This window comes from Porites lutea, chromosome 1 (genome assembly GCF_958299795.1).
Source record: "Porites lutea chromosome 1, jaPorLute2.1, whole genome shotgun sequence".
Classification (NCBI taxonomy): domain Eukaryota; kingdom Metazoa; phylum Cnidaria; class Anthozoa; order Scleractinia; family Poritidae; genus Porites; species Porites lutea.
Window position 1 is genome coordinate 34879658 of NC_133201.1, and position 26442 is coordinate 34906099.

Below are 26442 nucleotides of genomic sequence, written 5' to 3' on the forward strand. Positions count from 1 at the left end.
GTTTAATTAGGTAACATGCCTTCGACTATGGTGAAATGCAACAGACTCGCTCAAAGTATCCTGGTATTCATTTCCAAAAATGTACGCACTTTTATTAATTTTGTACAACCATTACAGAAGAATAAATTATTGATATTAAACCCTGGAAAGTCGAATTAAATAAAATATTATAAACAATTTTTTAGACAATCTGTGTTTGTGAATAAAACTTGCAATAAAACATCAACCCCCTGTGCCGCCGTCTCAGTCATCATCTTAGGGTCCTCTCCCACTCGTCCCTCGGGTAGAGACGAGTAGAGGATAACCCTGGGAACGAGTGATGTTAAAGCACAGTCTCCCTATCAGTTACAACGAGTACTTCCTGTGACGTCAAACCAACTAGAGCACACTCTTCGCTTCTGGTTTCTATACTTTCTTCGCACACACACAAGTTTGCTGGCTCTGTTAATTTAAAGGAACTTTCCCTGAATGTGGCTGTACGTCTCTTTTTCCGAATCATGTAAGATACAATGAAGACTAAAAGAGAAGACGCGATGATGAAACTGCCGCAGACAAAGAAGGCCTCATGATAAGAACCAGAGGATTCATACAGCCAACCTGTGAAAAACATCAACAAAATCGTTTACATAGTACAGGGGCACCCAACGAGAATATAGTTCAAAACCACTTAAACACAGTATTGTTAAACGTATTTTAGTTTTTAAACGATAGATATAGGCATATTTTTATGCCCTAAAAATTTTTGATCTGTTCGGATTTCCTAGCTGAAAGTCTAGTGATCCGAAAATTATAGGGATCAAAACTTACCTTTTCGAAAAATTTCAGCCAGAAAAAAAGGTCCCGAAAATTCTAGGTGACCTTTTAAGGGTAAAAATCCGTCAAAAAAGGGCAATTATACCATTTTGTCGATGTTCGAAAATCCTAGGAGAGGAAGGCAAGCAAGAAATTTTACAACAAATGTTCCGAAAATTCTAGGTCTCAAATCGTCTTCCGAACAGATATTTTCCGAAAATTGTCGTTGGGTGCCCTTGATAGTAAATAGGGCGATGAGACAGACAAAGTAAGGGACCAGGTTGTATTGACTTGACCACCAGGCCCCAGTTGTTCAAACGGTGGATAGCGCTATCCACTGGATAAATCACTATCCAATGGATAATGCAGTTGTTTTCCATAATACTTATCCCCTAAATAGTACGATCGCTGGATAGCACTGTCCATAGCCTGCGTAGCAGGCGCTAGGAAATAAATGGGCGCAAGAAAGAACGGGCGCGCGCGAGGGCCTCCTGCTATGCAGGCTACACTATCCAACGTTTCAACTATCAGGGCCTGGAGTTTATTAGCCTGCGAATGAGCAAGCTTTCTATTTCATGGACTGCGGGCGAGTAAAGCGAGCCACGAGGAACGTCCTCCGTTCTCGCGTCTCCTTTCGTGTGTCTCTCGGTGTGACTTTCTCACCATATTCGGCACTCAGGCTTGCTCGCAGGCTGGGGTTTAATCCATAAAGACTCAAAAGGGCTTTTGGGGTGAAGATATTCCGCTTAAACGAGGGAGATTACGCGTTTTATACTACTACATGAGAAATTTCTGCAATTTGATTGGCTTAGAGCAGTGGTATTTCAGCTTAATTTGAAATACCAACATGTGAAAATTACAAACCTTTTGTGGGTAGTAGTATAAACAAATAAGAGCATAATTTGTACGTGATATTTAGCATAAATACCACTCGTGATATTTCAAAATTGTCTCAAATTTCACTCGCCTAATGGCTCGTGAAATTACTATAACAATTTCCAAATATCACTCGTGTTATTTATGCCAGATATCACTACAAATCATGCTATTACCTATGCAAATGATAAAAATTTGATTTTCGCTCCTGATATCCCTTTGCGCAGCTGCAATCCATTACCGCCGCATAATAATATAGAAACTTATAATTTTTCCTTCTGAGATTTTTGAAACCTTGGAATCAATCCAACCTATACTATTATTCAAGAGTAAACAGTTCATATAACAGAGCGATAATTGTTGTGATTTGTTGCTAACCGCCACCAAGAGAAGAAACTTGGAGACAAATTCAGTCGTTAAGTGCAGGCGCGCAAATGTTCACGCCACAGTCTGGCCCCTAGTCATTCTCTTCGTTTCATGGAAAAAAAAGTTACCGTCCTGGGAACGGATTGATTAGAGAGCTTAGGCAACGAGAACGCTGACGTCCAGGACGTCATGAATCAGCGGCAATGGAGATTCGGTGTCTCGCTTGATGGAACACTTTTATCCCACACAACGAATCTGAATGCCTTTGTTTTACTCCCGCTGTATGAATTTGTCGAGTCAGGGCACTAAAAAAGAGAAAACATCAACTTCCGGTTGCCATTTTTGACGTCCGGGACGTCAACGTTCGCGTTGCTAGAACCCCATGCTATCGCGCTTAATGTCATAAGGTGACATCATGAACCCGGCCTACCCGCGACTTCTTTTTGATTCAAAAATAAGGGAGGCTGCCCCCAAATTAGTCCAGCTGTTATCGACCAAAAATATAGCGAATTGTTCACTTTTATGATAAAAGCATGAAACTTTGCCAGATTACAACCAACCCTAAGACTAACATTTCTGGATATGGAGCCAAGCCAAATTCAACACTGAACACGAGTACTGCGCAGGCCCTAAAATGGCCTACATGAAAACGAGGCTGACAGTGGAAATGCTTCTAAAATACCGGTTTTTAAGTGGTTTAGTAAATAAAACTTGTAGATATCGTGGAAGAAGACATTTGCTTTGCTGTCATGTTATCTTTGGTGTCACGTGACCCTTTCTTCCAAATATGGCGAAGCCGTTGCTGGGTGTCCTGTGCGGGGGCTGTCCTCTGTGCATTTGTGCGTTTTAAGGGGTGAGAATGGGCACCGATTCACACAATTTTAAATGATAACACTCTTGCAACTATTTTCTAATTATCTAGGGTTGGATTTGTTTTCATACAAATGTCAATTACCACATGAAAACAAGGCAAGAATCTTATAAAATGTTTGAAAAGCGTGTAGTTAGCACTGCGTGCGGTCATTTGGGGGTGGATTCAGATAACATTGCATAAAAGCTTGAACTGATTAAAAGTTGTGATTGTATGGTACTCTGGCTATTGTTTTCCATCTAAATGTAGAGCGCCGCTCAAAAACAAGGCAAAAATCCTTTTGATGATCTTAAAAGCTAGCCTCCAGTTGCTTGCCTCCACGTTCGGATACTGCATTAAGCTATTTTATTCTCCTTTCAAAAATTAACAAAGTCAATTACAAGGTTCAGTGCTGAATCCAGGAGGTGGCCTGGCCCAAATAGCTCTCCCCCTTAATATTGAAGAAATGCCAGTCTTTGAGGTAAAAATAAACAGGTCATGCAGTAGCAAGCGATCGTACCTCCTCATACCTCTGTTTGTTATGTCTAAAAAAATAGATGACAGGATAGTCTTGTGGAGGCCATTTTTGAGATACGCAATTTAAAGCTACCAAATTGATATTCCTTTAAATTTTATATTAACACATGAAAATATAAAAAAGATGATCAATCTGAATGTAATAAAAATAGCCATGTTTCTCCCCGTTAAGGACCAGAAATCAAGCCTTTCAAAGTCAGCTCCCTAACTGAACGTCAAGCGCTTTCACAAAAAAGCAAAGTTGTTGCTACGTATGTCCTCAAGGCAGAGTATATTTAAAGTGCATGCTTATCCCTTATAATTGAACAACAACTGAGCTACTTGAAATAGATGAAGGAATTAGCTTAACTTTACTCATATTTCTAACGGTAATCTTTAATAATAATAATAATAATAATAACAATAAATACTTATATACCGCTGATATCAATATTGCTATTTTCATCAGCGCTTAAAAAGAAAAAATATTTTTTAAAAAAAATTACCACGACTGCATAAAGTATACATGCATAAAGTGCATGAACCTACCAAAAAGTGTTAAAACAATTTTGTTAACATTAAAACTTTAAAACTTACCTAGACTACTTAAATCGTAAAAAACTGCATAAAACCTACTAAAAACGAGATTAAAAAGCACATAAAATCACAGCTTTCTGAAATACAAATGTCTTTAGTGTCTTTTTAAAAGATGCTACTGAGGAGCTACTCCTAATCGTGTAGGGCAATGAATTCCGTGGTTGAGGAGCAGCAGCAGCAAAAGATGCGGTGCTTGAAAAATTTATCAAATAAATTACAATTTAGACACAGAATCTGTAGGCAACTACAATACCACTCGATTGAAAGAGAATTTTCGAATAATTGGCACAAAATTGCTATAATTTGAGCATTTCAAGTCATTGTACTAGACGTGATGCAACACTAAGGCGGTACACTTTGGGTCCAAAGAGCGCTCGTTACCTTATAATTAGGGAAAGTTTAAAATCCAATTATCGACTTCTTGGTTAATGTTTTTCAATTTAGGAAAGTGTACCTCATATGAAAGGCTCATAACCAATTATATTAAAAGAACTGCAATATTTTAAAATGGTACAGAAATGAAATCCATGGTCGTGTACTCATCTAAGCCGAGAAAAATGTTATATTTTTCTACCACAAAAGTTGATAATGTCAACGATTTGTGCATCGACCCAGCCACAGAGAAGTTGACCTTTTATACGACAAAAAGTTGAAATCAAAGGAAAATAGCCAAACATCCAACCATTAGAGCTGGTTTCTATCGTTAACTTTACACCCACAAGTGAGTTTTCTACTACAGACATCAAAGGGGAGTTAGGAGTGTATCCTCAACAGACCAGTTAATCAGAAACCAATGAAAATGAAAACTGCTGAAAAAATTAAAATGCTAAGGACTTGCAGTGGGTAGGAAGAGATTCGTGTAGGGTTTTGTGACTTGGGCGGCTTTATTATCCCACTCAACCCTAAGATCATCGTTCTCATAGCAGCCGTATATATATACAGCATGTTAATCTCTTCCACGAGCCACTTATTTCTGTAGACAGGCTGCTTGGGGTATTTGGCGCCATGTGTAATGACAAATATTAGTTTCAGCTCATACTCCGCGAGCTTCATATTGTTCAAAATGCTCAGCAGGCAGTTTACCGGTACCAGATGAACAGCAGCTCAGTAACAGAACTGAGTTGAAAAGAAGGGTGTGGCTCATTCATTGCTTATATAACCGCAAGTCACCTTATTCAAAATGACGGTAGGTGCACCAAGTAACGAATCTGTGTATCCATTTATGTGCAAAGCAAAACAGAAACACCCTTCTAAAATCGGTGAAGAATAATAATCGAATCAGTGAAATCTTTCCATGAATAAGATGAGAATTCAAATGGTGAAATGAGATTTTACTAAGGAAAATTATTCCGCATACTTTAAAACTGTGCTGCATACATCCCACCAAACATAAGTTAACGCTCTTGCATCTTGTTTGCATAAACTGAAACAGGCTGACAATTACTTCGTGGTCCAGACATTTCATATTAGTTTGAGTGATCATCAACAGTTAAATCAGAACCCATTCCACCAATGAGGCGATGCTAGTTATTTTAGTTATCCATGTATAGTATGGACGCCAAAGAAAATGATGTCAGTGTCACGTGGGCGTTGAGTCCTGATCTAAGCTTGCATTGGTGTTGAGATCCCTGACATCATTTGCCAACTGAATGAATCTAATCGAAAAATTTGTGGGATATGTTTCTTGAAAGACAAATTAAGGACAACCCATTTTCACGTAATCATAAGGCAAATTTAAGCACAGTGAGATACACAAGCCCATTTGATTATCCTAGATCCCATCATGTCGGACAGACATTTTTTACCTTTTACCTTTTGCTTTTTACCGTTTGCGTTAGCCTGCGAGCAAGCGCTCTCGATTAACACCCTTCCCTCTTGCGTCTCCTTTTGAGTGCAGTTTGCACGTGACGTTTCACGATAGCCCTAAATAGACAGCTAGAACGTAGGCTGCACTTATTTTTTCCTGGTTGACAAGCGTTAAGTGCAAACAAAAACATTTGGGGAAAGAGTTAGTTCAATTGTTTTTTTCGGCTTGCACTTGCGTTTGTTTATCCAGCCCTCATTATCTTCAATAAAACGAGGCAAGAAGTGAAAAAGAAGATAAAGTGACCTTCATAGTGTTTCCTCAACTGGAGTAGTGCTCATGCAACATACCTGTCGAGCAGTATATGAATGGGATATGTGTAGGGAACAACACTTCTGAGGCATACAAGTCTAAAAGTTTTAACTTTGACTAAGGGGTATATCGTGGCAGTCTGTTGCTATGAACTCTTAAATGAAAGAAAAACTGCTTCTTTGGGACGGTGTCGATTCACCATTGGCAAAACTAGTGTACAACCTACTCTTAAGATACAGTGACATCTACAACTATCTTGAGGATACAACTATCAGGAAGGGGGCTCTTCAATTCCTTCAATATGGCGTATTTAAGGAAAAAGTCTATGTCATGTGACTTTCGATTGTCGTCTGTGGAGAAAAAAACTCTGCAAAAACGCCGTGCGATCAAAATTTTTGATCAATTCAGGCTTTTAGGCAATGGTCTATGAATCCAACTCAAGATGACTGCACGCAGGGCTAACTGGAGGCTTTTCAAACCGCTGAAAAGATTTTTGCCTCGTTTTCATGTAATGATTTGCATTTGTATGGTAAAAAACAGCCGCTGATAATTGGACAATAGCTGCAAGAGTGTTATCATTTGAAATTGCCTGAAAAGGTGCCCCTTCTCACCCCTTTAAACGCTCAAGTGTACAGAAGACAGCCTCAGCACAGGACACCCAACAATAGCCCGCCATATTTGGAAGGAGGGGTCACGTGACACCAAAGAAAGCATGACAGTAAAGCAAATGTCCTCTTCCACAATATCTACGACTTTTATTTACAGAAACACTCAAAAATGGTATTTTAGAAGGATTTCCACTAACAGCCTCGTTCTCATGTAGGCCATTTTAGGGCCTGCGCAGTGCTCGTGTCCAGTGTTGAATTTGGCTTGGCTCCATATCCAAAAATGTTAGTCTTAGGGTTGGTTGTAATCTGGCAAAGTTTCATGCTTTTATCATAAAAGTGAACAATTTTGGTCGATAACAGCTGGACTTTAAATAGGACAATTGCACGATGACGTCATTCTACTACAACAACCAGAATACTTCAGTTTGTTGTGTTCTTGTACAAATTACTAATATTAAAGCTATTGCTTTTATAGACCTCAGTCAGAAGGACTGAAAATTTTAAATAAGGAAGTAAAAGACGACACGAATTCTGGTTGTTGTGTTAAGCAAGTCCTGGGAGGTAGAATTAAATGAAACCTACCTGCTACTGGTGCACCCAAACTCATAGGAATGGCCCCAACACCAAACATGTTCCCTACGGCTTGAGAAAGTCTCCTTCTACCCGCGATATCCCCCGCGATTACAACAACCTGACCCACAAAACATCCATCAAAGAATCCAAACACGACAGAATAGACAAGCAGTCCTAAGTATCCCTCTGTGATTGGACAGATCACTGTACTAAAACCCATGGCGAATACTGAAAATTGAAATACATAGAGATTGTTGACGCACTGCATTTCACAGATCTTGCCGAATATTACGCGGCCGACCGTGGACATAATTGACAGAAAGCCAACCAACCAGGAACCTTTGGAAGATGGGATACCAAGATCACCGGCATATTTAACCTGGAGAGGAAAAGATAAACAGTGACCATTAAACACTGGATCATGACGTACCGCTAAAAAGCCCGGCCGGGATAATTTATCCACATCTTATCGCCGCTTTTATTTCGTAAAACAGTTACTCGACTTCTTTTATTCGATATGAGACGACGATGCAACGGAAAGATAAAAAGTCCTGATCATCTGGCGAACACAGGCATAAATATAAGCACAAGCCTGGGAAAAAAGATAAGGACAGCCTCCACGTCGCTCATTCTCGTTCTCAGGGTTTTTCCCTTAGAATCTAGGAGGGCAATGGAAACGAGGTTGGATTGAAGTAGCCAGTTCAACGCCTGTTGAGTAACTGAGCAGAATAAACGGTGATGACAGGGATCAGGGAATAATTGTACTGGAACGACCCCGCCTCTACCCTGCGAGCAAGCTCTCTGACGGCGGGGCGGGAAAAGGAAGGAGAGCTTCCACCTCCAATTTCCTTGTGACTCTCCATCGACTGAGCTGTCAGATTTCCGCAATCAGCGCGAAGCGCAAACATTAAAAACACGAGCCAGAGTAATGACGTCATAACTAATGTCATCTCCGCCAATCAGCATTTCGCATCGAGGTTTTCGATGCATATATTCAAATTCCGGAGACGTAGTTGCAAGCTCTCCTTCCTTTTCCCGCCCCACCGCCAGAGCACCCCGGAGAGCTTACTCGCAGGCTACCCCGCCTCCGGTAACTTGCATTCCCGGCTCCCGCCCCTTTTCTCTTGGCCTCGCTTTTTAGTCTTATTTTTGATGTTGAAATACTAAGAGTTGTTGTGGATTCGCTATTATTTCTCCCGCTTTCCATCCTTTCATAACTCCTACCTCCCGCCCTTTCATCTCAAGCCTCCCTATTCTCCGGAGCTCCCCCATCCCCTCCTACTCCACAGACTTGATACTTCAAGGAAGTAATCTTTCAAGCACGCAAACTATACATACACAAGCACATCGTCGAACAAATGGTGCGCACATGAACTTACCAGATGAACGAAAGGGACCTGATATCCCAACTGGAAGACTGCTACCGTTAGGACATAAGCTACATAAGTTTGGTTTTTCCAAATAGAAACGTCACACAATCGCGTACACTGTCCAGTCACCCGTTTTCTGTCACGCTCTTTCCTAACATTATAGGGTTTAAAGAGAAAGCAACCTATAAGAAGAAATGCCGCAGCTCCACTGAGTATTCGCAAAGAATTCTTCCATCCGACGACTCGCAGAGAGTAGTTAATCGCGGGCGACGCTAGCAAGGAACCCACTCCACTTCCGCTCGTCGCCAGTCCATTCGCTAGTGCCAGTCTTTTGTCGAAGTAGTCACCCAAAATCACAATAGAAGGTACAAACGAAAAGCTCGATCCAATCCCCCAGAGGAGTCCGTAAGTCAGGTACATAAAGTGCAGTTGAGTGACAAGCGATGTGAGAAACAGTCCAATCATTGATAGCAATGCGCCTGCAAAAGCCACGCGACGACATCCAAAGCGATCACACAAAATACTAGTCAGCGGACCACAGAGAAAGTTTAGAGAACCAGCCATGGCGCCGACCCAAGCTACAAAAAAAAGGAGAGACGGAGATCACGTTTGTGCGAGGTTCTTATATAATATATACTTTTCAAGGTTTTGTTGCTTTAGCTAATATCAACGTGTACCATACAGCCTGACTCCAATCTCGTAAACGACGAGCCTCTTTCGTTTTTGGTGAGCTTCACAACTGGACAAAAGAGAGAAAGAGGATGGCGAAAAGATAGGGGACAAAAGCGACGTGTCTTTAACGATTTTTTTTTTTTTTTCGTGATTTTTACTCAGCTCGTCTTTTACAAAAAAGATCTTTTTTATTGGAAAGTGAAGTTTGGCGAAATTTTTTTCAAACATGATCATTGTCACGCTTGTCACACAAGGTCTGCCGTCTTCTTTCCTTCACTGTCCTTTTGCGTAAGTTTATCGTGAAGGAGACTGAGTGGCGACTGGGGATGAGTCAGTTACATGAAGGATAGCATAAAGCTAACCTGAGATCAGGCTCTATTTTCGTTTCGCTTTTTAAATAAAATTCTGGCTGTAAGCGCCGACCACGTTGTAAGAGAGAATGTATGAAGGCTGCTAAAATTGGACCTGATCTCAGGTTAGCATACAGCCATCCATTTTGGCACACAGGTAACGTGATAAAATTGGGTCAATCCAGCCAGAGCTGCTTATCGCAGGCGTAGCAATGGGCAGCGGTTCTTTGACGGAGGATATCTGATCTATTTAAAAAATAATTGATGGGCTCTGAGGTTATGGAATGCACCGTAAAAGAGGATAAACCATTAACGAACATAAAAAATCCATCTACGAGGTGAGTTACAGCCTTTAATATAACCGGAATATGCTTTTTCCAACCGGGTATTGGTAAAACTAAAAGAGATATTTTCGGCTACTATAATAACTTGCGAACGCAGACGTGTTTCCGGTGGTCGCTTCTCACCGCCCGAAAAGTAAATAATTAAACACTGTTTGGTTGGACTGTTGATACTAAGGGTTAAAATACGTCCGGCCATGTTCGACAATTATCAAGAGATTAGCCATACACGCGGCTTGTCAACAGTTCCTTTTTTCGCCGATCTAGACAAGCAAATACATTGCGCTGAATTGTGCTGTGCTCCTTTGCTCATTCCTCGGCCATGAGTTGGTTGGTTGGGGCGAGGGGGAGGGTGCGTAGCAACAGCTATTAGACTTTTTCATCAATTAATTCCTGTAGATGAGCATACCTAAACAGTAAAATGATAGATTAGTAATATTGGATGGGATACACCTTTTACTGGGAGCCTGTGGGCACCTTATGAGAAGGGCTACTCCTTTAACTCACATAACTGTATTTCCTCTGTGCCAAAAGGGGGCAATTATTCAATGAGGGGGAGGGATTAAACCAGGGGGAGGCGTGATAATTTCAAATGCTGCCCAGGGAAAGTTGTGCCAATGAAATTCTACCTCAGTACCTGCAGTTGCTCATGACGACTAGACAGATCAGACTAAACTATCTGAATGTCTGCATAGAAGTTAAAGAACTTAAGATCAACATAATATATGTCAGACAACCTTTGTCATTAGTTTGACTGTCAAAAACAGACACATGACTCCTTTCAAAAGGGAAAAACCATTTGCAGGTTTGCAAAACCAGCTATAATTGTGAAAAATATTATGATAAATGAGTAAAACAAAGCTTGTTTCCAATCAAAGAGGATATTCAAATATTCAATTTTCAGGAACTTGATGTTAATGTGAAAAAATTAACTGGAACTGGATGTTGGTTTTGAAACGTGATTTCTTTTCGTTATCCCTTATTGGTGCACGAACGTGCTTACGGTAGTTATTCTAAATCGATTATCGCCTACATAAATGATGATTTTTATTGATAAGCCCACGGCTACTTTCCCAGCCCTTTTTTGTTATGTCCGCCTGGGAAATACGTAATAATTTCTAGATCGTTTTCAGGCACGTTTCCTTTCTTACAAATTTAGCGTTTTCATCTTAGTTAGTTCAGCTCTAGTGTAGACTTCATGGTGTTAACTTCTGTCAGCCATTGGGGCTTCATTTCTATCTACACTCGTGCTCATCAACTATCAAGTTCAGCTTAGCTTTTGATTCAAGATAACGCTGGTGTGTGTGTAAACCAAAGTGAGTATAGTTTTCCTTTTCTTTTTAGTTTTTTCAGTATCGATGTCATTATAGGAATAATAGAGCTTAGTTTTGGTTATCGACTTGCAACATCGTTGTTGTAATCTTTTCTGTTTATGTGAGGAATCTATTTAGTCTTGTCATCACTGAGCTACAGTGGTTTTAAGGGTTCTTATGCGCTACTCTTCAACATGAGTATGCTGAGTGATTGATACCAGCAGTTTTATCGTCGTATTACTTTAATAACTTTATAGGCTGATTTAGTGTATTTTCTAGTGTTATTTAGTTCTCATTCGCTATTTGGTATCATCGGTTTTTAGTCAGATATATTTGCACTCTATGTATTTTTAGCTAAGTTTTCGTTCGATTTTATCGTTTTCAGTTCGAACCGACTTTGTACGACTTGTACCGATTTCACAACTTAAGGACCTTTTGTCTTGTCAATCGACCCGTCGATTCTTCTGTATCAAGTTGTGACCTCTGTGCTAGGAACATTGATCTCTGGTTCAATAAATCTGTTGATGTTACTTCCTTCACTTTTCGTCGAGTTCGTTTTATGTCGCGCACCGTGTTAAGTGATTTACTTGGATTTTTGGTTCTGGTATTCTGTCCTTGTAAATTACATTTTGTTCGAATTTGATGCACATCCTCCTTTCACGAATCTTCCAACCGTGAAGGAATTCCAAGAATCTGTCACGTCACGCACGTCATATCCGCGTTACGTTTTTAGACCCGTCAGTCGTCAGCTTGTCCCGCTAAATTGACAAGTAATCGGATTAGCAAGATGGCTTCCGCAAATGGCAAATTAATTGATCAATTAAAATTGGTTCGTAGTTCCGCCGAGGCGCACGTATCTCAAAAGGTAAACAAACTGAACGAGTTAATGGCAGAATGCGAAAACATCGAGGCACTTAACGAAGTTCGCGAGGAATTGCAGCAAGTCCTTCAGGAATTTCAGGTTGCGCACGAGGCTTATCACGGTCTCATAAAAACTGAATCAGAACAGGAGGAGTCGGCACGATATTACAATTCGGTGCTCGAAATTGTATCAGAACTAGAACAGGAAATCACTTCATGGCTTAACAAGCCAGCGCTTCAAACTTCAGTAACGCCAATAAACGTTCGACCACGCGATTCCGTTAGCACCGTTGGGTCACGCGTATCCTTCCACACGCGTTCCGTCGCCAGCAGTTCAGCCAGCTCAAAGGTTAAGGCGGCCGCGAGAAAGGCAGCACTTGAGGCTAGGGCAGCTGCCCTCCAAAACCTGCACGAGCTTCAAATCGAAGAAATGAGACTCCAGCAAAGAAAAGCACAGGTAGAGCTTGAAGCCGAGATAGCCGAGGCTGAGGCCGAAAGGAAGGCTTACGAAGAAAACGAAGCTATCGAGCATCGAGAGATCAGTTCCCGCTCAAAAGAAAGGGATCCAAATGACCATTCACCCCAGCTAACTCCACAAGCCAAGATCGCCTCTACTCCGCGAGTGGGAAGTACCACAGGCAACCCAACTCCTAAACAGACCTTCCCAGCAGCTACTCCTTCGCGTGAACATCTCAATAAGCATAACGATGAGTCAATATCACTGAAGCGTTCTCTGAATCCTCGCGCTCACGAATGGTATCCTACAACAAGTCCAGTTCAGCAACACGTTTCTCCAGATTATAATCGTGCAAATAGCCTCCAAGATGAGTCATTCCAGCGTCTGATAGAAAACCACGAGCGTCAAAATCAAGCCATCCAGCAGCTTATTCAGCAGCAACAGCAAGGTGTGTTAGCGCTCACCTTACCGCAGCCGAGTCTGCAAGTGTTCAGCGGCGACCCTATCAACTATTGCGACTTTGTGCGCGCCTTTGAACACATCGTAGAAAGAAAGACCTTGAGTTCAAGTGCACGTCTCTACTATCTTGTACAGTATACTTCTGGAGCCGTACAAGAATTAATGAAAAGCTGTCTCTCCATGCGCGAAGAAGAAGGATATACAGAGGCAAGGAGGCTGCTTCAAGAACGCTATGGGCAGAATTATAAGATTGCCGCCGCACACGTAAAAGGGCTGGTAGATGGCCCAACAATCAGAACTGACGATGGACCAGCTTTACAACAGTTTTCTATTCAACTAACTAGCTGCGTTAATACGTTGAAGGAAATCGGCTACCTGAATAAGCTCGATAACCCAGACAACCTGAAGAAGATTATAGACAGGCTTCCTTATTCTATGAGAGTTAGGTGGCGAGATACGGTCGACCAGATCGTAGAGAGGGAAGCGAGAGATGGCACCGTGGCCGATATAATGAAGTTTGTAACTGCTAAGGCAAGAGCAGCATCTCACCCGATCTTTGGAAACGTCTCTAGCGAAGGCAAGACAAAGCAGCTCCCTATCAAACAAAGGACGAGAGGTCCTAAGGCTGACACGTTCTCATCTCTCGGGAAGACAGAAGATAGCCAGTCGGCAAACAAGAAACCAGAGTGTCCTTTGTGTAGCGCCGATCATTGGCTACCGCGGTGCGATAAGTTTCGTAAGCAGTCCTTAGAAGAAAGGCAAAAGCTAATCCAAGAAAAGAAGCTTTGTTCTAACTGTCTGTTCCCCGGTCACTTCGTTCGTTCATGCCAGAAAGAAAGCTTCTGTAGGGTCAGAGGTTGTACATCCAAGCATTCAACCTTCCTCCACCCAAACAGCAACAAGTACAGTTCTAAAAACTCTGGTAAAACAGTGCCAGCTCGAATCGAGCTTCAAACTCTGAGCCGAAGCCTAACAGTAACGCTAATCCAGCAGCAAGCAACGGCTATGCCAAGTTAAGTTTTTCCACAAGTACGAGCGTCACAGGACTCGCAATACTCCCTGTTTGCGTAAAGGCAAAGGATGGTAAAGATGCAATTCAGACTTACGCCTTCTTGGACTCCGGTTCCAATACCTCCTTTTGCACTGAAACTTTGCTTCAAAAGCTAAATATCAAGGGAAAGAAAACAAACCTTTCTCTTACAACACTTCAAGGAGAAAACGAACCGATCAAATGCTCAATGATCAGTCTCCTGGTGTCAGATCTTCACCAAGAAAATTCCTTCGAAATTCCAATGGTTTACTCCAGGCCTAGTCTTCCTGTTTCCCGTGAAACCATAGCAATGCAAGAAGATGTTAATCGTTGGCCTCATCTCAAGGGGGTGACCATACCGCAAATTGAAGCTGAGATTGGCCTTCTCATCGGTAGCGACGTGCCTCAATTATTACAGCCACAAGAAATTAGAAAGAGCGAAAACGGAGGACCATTCGCAACTAAAACAGTCCTTGGCTGGGTCCTTAACGGTCCCCTGGGAAGAGACACGCCCAAGACACCGACGGTCAACTTCAGCATTCAAGCCAGCAAGTCTTTAGAGGAGCAGTTTCGCGATTACTGCAACCAAGAATTTAACGACTCCAACCTAAATTCCAAGGCATCTATGTCGCTGAACGACCGAAGAGCGTTGAACATAATGGAAGAAACTCTTCAGCTGAAGAACGGCCACTATGAAATTGCTCTCCCATGGAAAACGTACCCTCCAAACTTAGTAAATAACAGATCAGTTGCCGAGCGCCGTCTAAGTCTTCTAAAGAAACGACTTAAAAGAGAACCGCTAGTTCATGAGAAATATAGAGATTTTATGGACGATCTATTAAAAAAGGATTATGCCAGAAAAGTCAACTGCCAAGACATAGGACCACTAGGCACTCACTGGTACCTCCCTCATCATCCAGTGTTTCACCCGAAAAAGCCAGATAAAGTCAGAGTGGTTTTCGACTGCTCCGCGAAGCACCTTGGCACCTCGCTGAACGACCAGCTGTTACAGGGGCCGGACCTGACTAACTCTCTCGTCGGCGTCCTCTCTCGATTCAGAGAAGAACAAATCGCATTGATGGCTGACGTGGAAGCAATGTTTCATCAGGTACGCGTCCGACCAAGCGACTGCGATGCGCTTCGGTTTCTATGGTGGCCAGACGGTAACCTCGACAATGAGCCACAGGAGTACCAGATGAGAGTTCATCTATTTGGAGGCGCGTCTTCTCCAAGTTGCGCAAACTTCGCTCTGAAGAAGACAGCACAAGACAACAAGACCGAATTTGATCTTGAAACCATCAAGACTGTAGAGCGCAACTTCTATGTCGATGACTGTCTCAAGTCAGTCAGCTCCGAAGAACTGGCCGTCAACCTTTCAAGTCAATTGTGTGAACTTCTCGCTCGAGGAGGATTCAAACTTACTAAGTGGCTCTCCAATTCACGTAAAGTCATCGAGTCCCTGCCAGCTTCGGAAAGAGCTGCGCAAGTTAAAGATCTAGACTTCGAGAAATTGCCAGTTGAAAGAGCGCTTGGTGTTCAATGGAACATATCGTCCGATCAGTTCGGATTTAGAATCGTCATCAAGGACAGACCAGCGACGAGAAGAGGGATTTTATCTATCATCAGCTCAGTTTATGACCCCCTCGGATTTGTCGCGCCGTTCATACTCAACGCCAAGCTTATTTTGCAAGACCTATGCCGCAAGAAATTAGACTGGGACGACGTTATTCCTGAAGACATCATGCGTCGCTGGCAGGCCTGGTTACAAGAACTTCCTAAACTAGAACAAGTTGCCATCGACCGCTGCTTTAAACCACCTAACTTCGGAGAAGTCAGTTCGACCCAGCTGCACCACTTTTCCGATGCGTCACAACAGGGTTATGGCGCTGTAACTTACCTCAGAATTACAGACCGCAGTGGTAATACTAAGTGCTCGTTCGTTATGGGCAAATCAAGACTCGCACCAATGAAATCAATAACCGTTCCCAGAATGGAGCTTTCAGCAGCTGTCGTAGCGACCAGGCTGGACACGATGTCACGCAAGGAACTCAGTCTTCCTATTTCTCAATCGTTCTTCTGGACCGACAGCACCTGCGTCCTGCGTTACATTGAAAATCAAGACAAACGATTTCAAACATTTGTGGCAAATCGAATAGCAACCATTCACGAAGCATCCTCTCCGGACCAGTGGCGATACGTAAACACTCAGTTAAATCCAGCGGACGACGCGTCAAGAGGTGTGTCAGCAGACTCTCTTCATCGTTGGATTCACGGCCCAGAATTCCTGATTCAGCCAACTGATGAATGGCCACAGCGACCTGCTGACATGATCGCTGTCATACCTGACGACGATCCGGAGGTCAAGGCAGAAATAGTTACTTACTCGACCAGAACCTCTACTCGCGATCCCGTCGCTGAGATCATAGAAAGGTTCTCTTCGTGGTCTCACCTCAAGAAAGTGGTGGCCTGGATTCTTCGCTACAAGACTAACCTATACAATCTGGTGAAGAACGAAAGGCGCGAAGAACCACCTAACAGCAAGTCGCCAAGCAAAAGCAGCACAATCAGTCCTATCAGTGTTACAGAGCTGAACAACGCCGAGTCTGCGATCCTCAAACACATTCAGAATAAATCCTTTAAGCAAGAGTACGATCAACTGAAACGTTCAGATCAGCAGTCAAGCACAAGAAATCACAGCGACCTGAGTAAGTCCAGCAGTATCTACAAGCTCGATCCAGTTCTCGTTCAGGGCCTTCTACGAGTTGGAGGTCGCCTAAATCGAGCACCGCTCAACGCTGACGTCAAGCACCCGATTATTCTACCCAAAGGTCATCACGTGGTCCAGCTTATCATCCAATACTACCACCACGTTTCTGGTCATTCAGGCGTAGAATATACATTGTCTATTATCCGTCAGAAGTACTGGATCATCAACGCAAGGTCGACTGTACGCAAAGTTCTGGAAAAGTGCTTCGCCTGCAGAAAGCAACAAGCACCCACAGGTCAGCAGAAGACAGCAGATTTACCTGAAGATCGAGTAACGCCCTCAAAACCGCCTTTCACCTACACGGGCGTTGACTGCTTTGGGCCTTTTGAAGTTCGTCGCGGAAGATCTAAGGTAAAGAGATACGGCGTTATATTCACCTGTTTGGCTCTCCGTGCAGTACACATTGAAGTAGCAAACTCACTGGACACAGAGTCTTTTATCAACGCCTTACGCAGATTTATTTCAAGGAGAGGTCAACCCGAAGAGATGCGTTCTGACAATGGAGGTAACTTCGTACGGGGCGAGAAAGAACTTCGCGATGCAGTCAATAGCTGGAACCAGTCTCAGATTCACGACTACCTTCGCCAGCGCAACATCAAGTGGACGTTTAACCCACCTGCTGGTTCTCATCATGGTGGAGTATGGGAGCGATGTATCCGCACAGTACGCAAGGTCTTAAGGGCCTTAATGAAAGAGCAAGTGCTTGACGACGAGGGCCTAACAACCCTGATGTGTGAAGTCGAAGCCATAGTAAACGGTCGGCCCATCACTAAAGTTTCAGACGATCCCCGTGATTTTGAACCTTTGACACCCAACCATCTGCTTCTGCTGCGAGCGGGACCTTCCGTTCCCCCTGGTACCTTCTCTAAGCAAGACTGTTACAGCAAACGCCGCTGGCGCCAAGTACAGTACCTCGCAGATGTGTTTTGGCGTCGCTGGGTACGCGAATATCTTCCCTCTCTTCAAGAACGGCAGAAATGGCACAAGCAGCAGAGGAATTTTGCAGTGGACGATGTTGTCTTAGTACTGGATGAAAGCAAACCTCGTAGTTCCTGGCCACTTGCGCGGATCCTGGAAGTGTACCCCAACCGCCATGATGGTCTTGTGCGATCCGTGAAGTTGAAGACAAGCACTTCCGTGCTTCACAGACCTGTTGACAAGTTAGTTCTACTGGAGACGGCAGCTCCACCAAGCAAGGATTAATATCAGCTATGACATTTTTATCACTAGTATGGACATTTTAACGTTTAATTAGTAATGCATGCTTAGTATTAGTTTTTATACCTATTACCGCGTTTCAAACCCTTCTTGTTATAGTTCATTATAAAGGCTTTCCCCTAGTTCAGCCTTTAAGGGGCCGGAATGTTGGTTTTGAAACGTGATTTCTTTTCGTTATCCCTTATTGGTGCACGAACGTGCTTACGGTAGTTATTCTAAATCGATTATCGCCTACATAAATGATGATTTTTATTGATAAGCCCACGGCTACTTTCCCAGCCCTTTTTTGTTATGTCCGCCTGGGAAATACGTAATAATTTCTAGATCGTTTTCAGGCACGTTTCCTTTCTTACAAATTTAGCGTTTTCATCTTAGTTAGTTCAGCTCTAGTGTAGACTTCATGGTGTTAACTTCTGTCAGCCATTGGGGCTTCATTTCTATCTACACTCGTGCTCATCAACTATCAAGTTCAGCTTAGCTTTTGATTCAAGATAACGCTGGTGTGTGTGTAAACCAAAGTGAGTATAGTTTTCCTTTTCTTTTTAGTTTTTTCAGTATCGATGTCATTATAGGAATAATAGAGCTTAGTTTTGGTTATCGACTTGCAACATCGTTGTTGTAATCTTTTCTGTTTATGTGAGGAATCTATTTAGTCTTGTCATCACTGAGCTACAGTGGTTTTAAGGGTTCTTATGCGCTACTCTTCAACATGAGTATGCTGAGTGATTGATACCAGCAGTTTTATCGTCGTATTACTTTAATAACTTTATAGGCTGATTTAGTGTATTTTCTAGTGTTATTTAGTTCTCATTCGCTATTTGGTATCATCGGTTTTTAGTCAGATATATTTGCACTCTATGTATTTTTAGCTAAGTTTTCGTTCGATTTTATCGTTTTCAGTTCGAACCGACTTTGTACGACTTGTACCGATTTCACAACTTAAGGACCTTTTGTCTTGTCAATCGACCCGTCGATTCTTCTGTATCAAGTTGTGACCTCTGTGCTAGGAACATTGATCTCTGGTTCAATAAATCTGTTGATGTTACTTCCTTCACTTTTCGTCGAGTTCGTTTTATGTCGCGCACCGTGTTAAGTGATTTACTTGGATTTTTGGTTCTGGTATTCTGTCCTTGTAAATTACACTGGAGAGACTACATATATGAGTCACTGACAGAAGGGTAGGGGACAGGATTCTCAAAAAATTAAATACGAAGGAAAAATTAAGTAGGAGGCAATATATTAAATTGGAAGGTGCTTACTTGTGGAGATAAGTGTTGAAGTGGGGATACCCCCCCTCCATTGAATGACAAGACCTCCCCAAGGAACTGAAAAGGTTTGTTTTAATTGGTGCATTTTGAAGGAATTAAGAAATGATTCTTTCCTGGAGGATGGCACCTTTATACAACAATAACAATGATTATTTCTCAATGTTATGACATATACAATTTGGATAGCTGCTTATGGGAGATTTGATTTTATGACTCTAGTCTTTTATGCTCAAAAAGTTGGATAAGTCTGGGCTACTTCAAGAACCCAAACTACATGGTACGTACCCAGGGTAGTTTTAAGCTTCCACCGTCTCCCCCTATCCCAACTATTGTGAATTGTCAGTAGTTTGACCCACCTGTCTCAGCTTTTCCTAAGTTCTGTTTATCCACCAAGTATTCATACACCACACCAAATGAGTTATGGATACCAAACACTATGAAGTTGACCGTAAATGTACCACAGCATACTACCCACCCCCAGCCCCCTTCAGGCTTTTCATGTTCCTCAGTCTCTGCAGCTTCCTCTGCTGCGGCATCTCCTCTTAGAATGTGTTCTTTGTCTGCCATGACAGTTTGCTAAATGGCCAATGAGTTTTTAGTCCCAGTGCTAACACGTTCCAAAAATCATCATTCTGCAATTAAGTAAACAATAAAGAGTAATCTTCTTACATGTAATAGGCCATCTTAGAGTTTTCTTTTAACTTTTCAGCAGGTACGTGGAATCTTATTGCATGCTCATTGAATGAAATATCTTTGGCCTATGTTCACAGGGCTCAAAATTGATGGCCAGTCAACGGATGATGTCTGGCCAAAATGGTGCTTTGACTGGCCAAACTTTTAATGTTTCAGTAACATATATGTTGTAGTTAATTCTTTTATCTCAGGTATTTTTTTTTTCTTTTTTCTTTCAACTTTGCTAGCATACATTACCATACCCAGAAACAAAGGAAAAATTTAAATTACCTGGGATAAACAATTAACTACAACATATACATTGTACTCATTGTCTGTCATCTTCTTGGCTAAATACCAACAGTTTATTTTGGAACTCGGTACTACCTACAGATTAGTTAGTTATCTGTTAGCAGATCAGTGGCTTATCTGTAAGTTACACGCACAATGCATAATTTAAAACCTTCCTCTAAACACAAAAAATCGTTTGAGGGAATTCCTTTAAGGCCAGAATTTGCTTGTAAATTTGCCAACTAGTTTTCCAGCATCTTCCAATTGCTGCAGATGCACTGCCGCATATTCTGTAATCTAGCCAACAGTTCTACAATCTTGGACAAAACTGTTGAGAACATTGCATACTTGGGGGGCATTTTTTCTAAACTTCGTAGCCAACCGATTCTTCCCTCCCTCACTCCCCCTGGAAGCAATGTTGTTGGGTCTTCAAAAGAAAGCTGGATCCCTATGCATTTGTAGGAAGCAACTTCGAACTGGAGGAGGGGTTTTCTTTACGCAAAGCCATTGATTTGGAAATAGTTTTGTTGAGTTAGGTAGTGCGTATTAATGAAATCACAAGATTCATGGCCAAAAAAAACTACACACATGTAGCTATTCAGGTCCAGGCATTTCAGAGAAAACCAAAGAAAATAAGGTTATTCAGCCGCAATAAAAAGGCTTTTACGTTTAAACAGAGGTAAAAGAAAATCATTCAATGTTAAACTGCATCTGTGTTCAATCCTGCCAGAAAACATCTATAGAAACCACAGTGTGTAGAAACATAAACCACAGGAACTAATTACTCAATATGCATGGAACAGACCAGCTTCATAACCTCCTAAATGTGAGACTCAAAGTGGCAAAAAAAATTTGCTCAGTCAGAGTGTATAATACTCCATGCACTGCATAAACTATGCAAAAAGAGAGCAAGAAAAACCTCTATTGTTGAAGCTGACTCTAAGGTCACATTTCTTACTATCAGGAGCTCAGTCTCTCTTGTCACCAACTATTAGTCATGTTTGGCCTGTCAACACTTAATTCAAATCAGACAAATCCCAAAATGCGTAAGAAACTAGCCAATCAAAAATGCTGACATATGTCCTTGCAACTCAGCGGGATTCGAACACGGTATTGTGCACTAATTTGCTGATGCTCTAGATACAGAAGGTTTAGAGCATCTGTGACACAGGCAAGCTCGACTGTAGCTCGACTGCAGCACAACTTGGTTTCAGACATCAAATTTAACTCAGTCGAATAGAACGGCTGTCACGGAAAACAAAACACAAAAATAAAGAAACGGTTCAGCAAACTTTTAAATGTATTCTAATGTATTTATAATTTATGAATTGAGTTTGGCACGACAGTAGCATGACGTTTGAAACCATGTTGAGCTACTGCCATGTGGCACGGCAAAGCTTGCCATGTTACACGGCAGTAGCACGACTTGGTTTCAAACATTGTGCTACTGCCATGCTAAAGTCAAATTTAATTTTATCAATTAAGTGCAGCACAGCAGTAGCATGACGTTTGAAACGGGCCTAATCAAAATTGGGTCCAGTAACAATTTTGCTCTAGCCTGAAATAAATCACTCAAGTTTTTCAAGCTGGATTTTGTGTGTTAATGGAAACAAGCCAATATTCTTTACATACTGATCTGAATATTCAGGAAATTAAAGAGTTATTAACATGTTGTTTTAAAAGGAAATGTATTTTCAAAAAACCCTCTGGTTTATACACCTGTTACTGATCGGATGATACTGTTACTAGAGTTATATAATGTTGTAGCAAGTTTTACCATGGTAATATGCTAGCAAGTCCTTGCAGTCAGACTCCTAGTTTCGCATTACTTGTAAACAAAAGCTTTTGCTCTTGAAACGTCCATGTGTTAAATGAGCAGGAACAAATACTCGATAATGCGTAAACAAGTTTTTGCTTTAATAATACAGTAACTTGAATAATTCAATTAAACTTAATTTCATTATGATAAAAATAAAAATTTCCAACGAGGAATTCAATGTGTCTGACATTTTTTGTCTGTTAACCTTAATAAAGCTTAGAGACTTGGTGATTATTATAAGATTAAGTGTAATCTCTCTGAGAGACAAAAAAGAGGAAGAAAGCAAAAATATATATATATATTAATTTACAGAGCCTATACCTGTACTGGCCAGACCGGCAGGACAAGACAAGAGCATAAGACTTCATAACGTCGTACAACTGTGATTAAAATGAAAGTTTCTAAACATACTACCAAAGCCGGATGACTTGACAATAAAAAAAATTACGTTATGAAACGTAAAACCCTGTTCTTGAAAACAAACGTTATTCCTGACCTTAGACTCGGATGAGTACTATTGCATAAAATTTTACGCCGACTGCTTGATGAAGTGACTCGACTATTTATTTCGTTGAAAATTTACTTTCGATAAGTATATAACTAACGAGTGCCTACTACTCACCTTCGATGACTGGATTTAAGTGACCTCGACTTCCTTTGAATTAACAGAAATTCGATCAGATCTTATGGCACTCACGCTAGCCGGGAAAAAATACGCTATGTTGGGTGATTATTTTTGTGGTGATGTCGACTGTTGGACAGACCGTGGGAAGATTGGGAAGGGATGATGCAACAAGATCGGGAAAAACAGGACAATTTCAGACTGGAATTTCCAACTGGGGATTACCGGAGCGCAAATTATACAAATCAAATGCTTAAGACCAGTCTGTTATTGGAACTTCATACAAGGTGATGGATTGAATTGTTTGTCTCACGCTAGGGTCTACTGTCACAAAACCCATTTGGTATATGCTATTTATATGAAATCTTAAAGGTAGACTACAAAGATTCGTCAATAAATTCTGCGCGAAATATATGGTTTACTTTTGGGAGAATAATTTTGGTCTGTGATCTAGGGGGATGTTAGCCATGCCGAGGATACAAAAAATAGAAATAATGATTAAATACATAAGAATTAATCTACTGTCACGATGAAAGGATGGCGTGACATAATGTGACATTTTAAAATAACATGACATGACATACAACGAATTAAAGGGAAAGCAAAAGAAAGACCCTGCAAAGGATAAAAGTAAAATAGAAGTAAAACGTTTATAAACAAAAACATTTTTTATTGATCCTAAAAAAATATGTATTGCATGTATTACATTTTTACGGTTTTATATTTAGTGCGCACTTTTCTTATAAACATTAGGTAGATTCAAAATTCATCCCGTTAAGGAAACTTTATGGCAAATTCATTTCTTCGTTAATTCATTAAACGCAATTCAAAAACTTCTGACGCGGCGTAATCATACTGTAACCGCATTGACGGTGTCAACAGGTATTTTCGTTAAACAAAGTGCTCTTGAATTGAAATTTTTTATCACTGCTTGCGTGACAGAAAAATGACATCTGCCTGTCACACAATTAGTTTCGGATCAAATTCAGAAAAAACTCTTGGATTTAAAAGTTATCTAATATTTTTATATGGAGGTCGTTTTTTGAATTTCTTGCTTTATTGTGTCCAACTGAAATTGTTTTCCAAATTGCGCAAATCATATGTATTAAAGAATGACGTGTCGTCGATTCGGGAATTTGATTTTGTTCGTGATTATTGACGCGTTTCCCGCTTTTGATAGGCCCTCCATCAGCGATTGTTGACTTTTGTTTTCTGCCTTTGTTATTCAAAGATATTTTGATAAACTTAGAAGTTGCTTTTCAAATGCAAAATTTACAAACTTCGGGAATTCTAGGAATCCAGGCGTAACGAGTTCATCGATTTGAGCACAGGTCGACTGTCCTGCTGAAAGTTGGAAAAGATTACTGTTTTTTAAAGCCCAGCCCGCGCGTGCAGACGGTCGTCCGCTGCAAAATGGCTACTGACGGAGCTTCGCTCAAAAGGCAAAGCGAAGGCAGAGAGTCTGCAGTTTTCAAGCAAACGATACGAGAAAGAACAGGTATTTAACTGTATAGTTTCCACGCTGCGTTGCGTGTTTGATCAATTCTGTTTGTTAACACGTATCACCTACATCGTTTTGTCGCTAAGATCTGCAATTGGTTTGCTCCCCGTTAAATTTTAATACTACCCCAAGTAATCTTCATGGTATAAGACCATAAATAGTGACAGTCGATATTACATTGAACTGTGATAAGTTTGACAAAGTTGTTTGTGGTTGCGAAACCCAGTACAAGTATAAGTTTTTAGTTATGCGGTGAGCAAATTGAGGGGATATACTTACGTTAGGTGTTTAATGTTAATTTTGAATCAAAATTACAAGAGCGGACTTGAAACACAACGAAAAAAATTGTTAAAATAAAGATTTACCTTTTAATTTTGTTTTTATCTCTTCAAAGCTACAGATTTCCTGTTAAGTAGGTAATAATTTGCATACTATTGTACTTAATAACCTTGTTTTGGTTAAGTGCATCAAAACCGTGCTGCTCTTCAGACATTTAAGGGCTCACATACGTAGGGAATATACTTGTGGTTTTGTTGCCTTTCCTTTGTAACGTTCGTTTCAGTAACTAATCTCTAAAACCCGCTTGGTTCGTTGCGTTTTTTTTGTGGAAGTAATAAGTGACATTTGTGGCATGTTAATTGCAGCTCTGACACGTAACTTCCAGAGGGAAAAAAATGCTCAAGTGGTCGAAATGCTTTTATATTTTAAAATTTTCCAACGGAGACTTTTTCAGCGACGTGATTTGCGGAAATATATTATATATATCATTTAATAATATCTATGATTTAGAAAGACGAAGTTGAGATATCAAATCTACATGCACTTGTTTTGAGTCTTGATAGCCCCGGTGATAACACAGGGATATTAAAACATGGCTTTAAGACAACAAAATCTCAGTCAATGATAACAGACTTGCAAAACGGTAGAAGTTTATTTTTACTCAACAGACATAACATATTCAAATTGTTGAGTAAAAAAAATATTAGTGCAATATTTCTTGTTGAAAATGACTCTGAAACCGGAATTTAAGACCGGACGTCAAATTCTGACGATTTTCCCGCGTTGTTCTCAAGTGGAGATACAATTTTCCTATCTGACAGTAGTTTTATTAAAATGAAAAGATTGTGTTGATAGGAATTTCGTATTAATATGCAAAACACCCCCTAGGCTTGTCAATCTGTCACTTTAGACGGAGGTCTCGACAAGAGAGTGGGCCTATGTCGTGTATTGATTTTTGCGGTTTTCGTAGATTGTGATCTTTAATCTGTCTATTAAAACACACTCATTATTGAACATTATAGAGGATTAAAATCTTATTTAATTTTTATGGGATGACTGGTGTTGGGTCGTGTAATTTTTGCAAGCTGCGGCCATCGCTGATAGATTGCGTTTCTTTATTCCAAAATCTCCCGCTAATTTTATTTTCAATAGATTTACATGGTATGCAAATTCTAAGAGTTAAAACAATGATAAAACCATGTTTATATTACTTTTATATTAAAAACGTTTTATACTATACACAAAACACATTATAGGATTATCACATTCAACGCAAACTTACCGTTTGCTATGGTAATTCAATATTATACAGTAAATTCTCATTAAGTGAATTCAGCTCAGATTAAAGTACCGTAAAATTCCGAAAATAAGCTCAGGGGCTTATATTTTTCAAAGGCCCTTTTCGAGGGGCTTATTTTTAGAGGGGCTTATCTACGGAGGGAAATTTGCGTTTCAAAATCGATTGGACTAGCCGTACGGTTTAAAGTAAATTTGCTTTTTTTTTGTTTTACTTTGTATTTGAGGGCAATTTTCCAAGTACAAGCCCCCGGGGGCTTATATTTGAAGGGGCGATTTAACGGAGGGTTTTTTGCGTTACCGGTTTGGGGGGTTTATATTTGGAGGGGCTTATACATGGAGGGGCTTATTTTCGGAATTTTACGGTATGTTAGACGAGTTTTGATATTCTCTTTCAATACTTAACTTACATTTGTCGTACAAAACTCACCCCAGGACGAGTTAAAACCTATATTTACATAAATGATTAAACAACACGGAAATGTTGTTTTATCTCCTTTCCGTCTGTTTCTTGAAGACAGTAAAGTTATGTACTTAAATAATGGAAATGTCCAGACTTGCC

At 40.8% G+C, this 26442-nt stretch overlaps 3 protein-coding genes across 3 annotated transcripts in view; 2 read left to right on the top strand and 1 right to left on the bottom strand.

The window, feature by feature from the left end:
* Positions 1–145: 145 nt before the first annotated feature.
* Positions 146–22942, bottom strand: LOC140948958 (monocarboxylate transporter 10-like). Its single transcript, XM_073398216.1, has 5 exons — positions 22805–22942; positions 19757–20032; positions 8674–9242; positions 7304–7673; positions 146–597 (listed from the first exon to the last, which is right to left on the bottom strand). The coding sequence occupies exons 2-5, from the start codon at positions 19965–19967 to the stop codon at positions 323–325; spliced, it is 1425 nt and encodes a 474-aa protein (XP_073254317.1). The 5' UTR covers positions 19968–20032; positions 22805–22942; the 3' UTR covers positions 146–322.
* Positions 12128–19186, top strand: LOC140923518 (uncharacterized). Its single transcript, XM_073373602.1, has 2 exons — positions 12128–13913; positions 14045–19186. Exons 1-2 carry the CDS (start codon positions 12128–12130, stop codon positions 18115–18117), a joined length of 5859 nt encoding a protein of 1952 aa, XP_073229703.1. The 3' UTR covers positions 18118–19186.
* A 1137-nt stretch (positions 22943–24079) lies between the features above and the next one.
* LOC140948977 (uncharacterized) overlaps positions 24080–26442 on the top strand; it is a 75883-nt gene continuing 73520 nt past the window's right edge. Inside the window, exon 1 of the mRNA XM_073398235.1 lies at positions 24080–24302. Within this exon, the coding sequence (XP_073254336.1) occupies positions 24218–24302 (85 nt within the window). The 5' untranslated portion in view covers positions 24080–24217. The remainder of the gene's footprint in view (positions 24303–26442) is intronic.

Excerpts from the sequence above, each read along its gene's own strand:
- LOC140948958 (XM_073398216.1), bottom strand. The coding sequence starts at position 19,967 with ATGGCAGACAAAGAACACATTCTAAGAGGAGATGCCGCAGCAGAGGAA. Across the intron at positions 9,243-19,756 it reads CTTAGGAAAAGCTGAGACAG|CTTGGGTCGGCGCCATGGCT; the intron begins GTGGGTCAAACT and ends TTTTTTTTGTAG. Across the intron at positions 7,674-8,673 it reads AGGTCCCTTTCGTTCATCTG|GTTAAATATGCCGGTGATCT; the intron begins GTAAGTTCATGT and ends TTTCCTCTCCAG.
- LOC140923518 (XM_073373602.1), top strand. The coding sequence starts at position 12,128 with ATGGCTTCCGCAAATGGCAAATTAATTGATCAATTAAAATTGGTTCGT. Across the intron at positions 13,914-14,044 it reads AAAGAAGCTTTGTTCTAACT|ACAGTGCCAGCTCGAATCGA; the intron begins GTCTGTTCCCCG and ends AACTCTGGTAAA.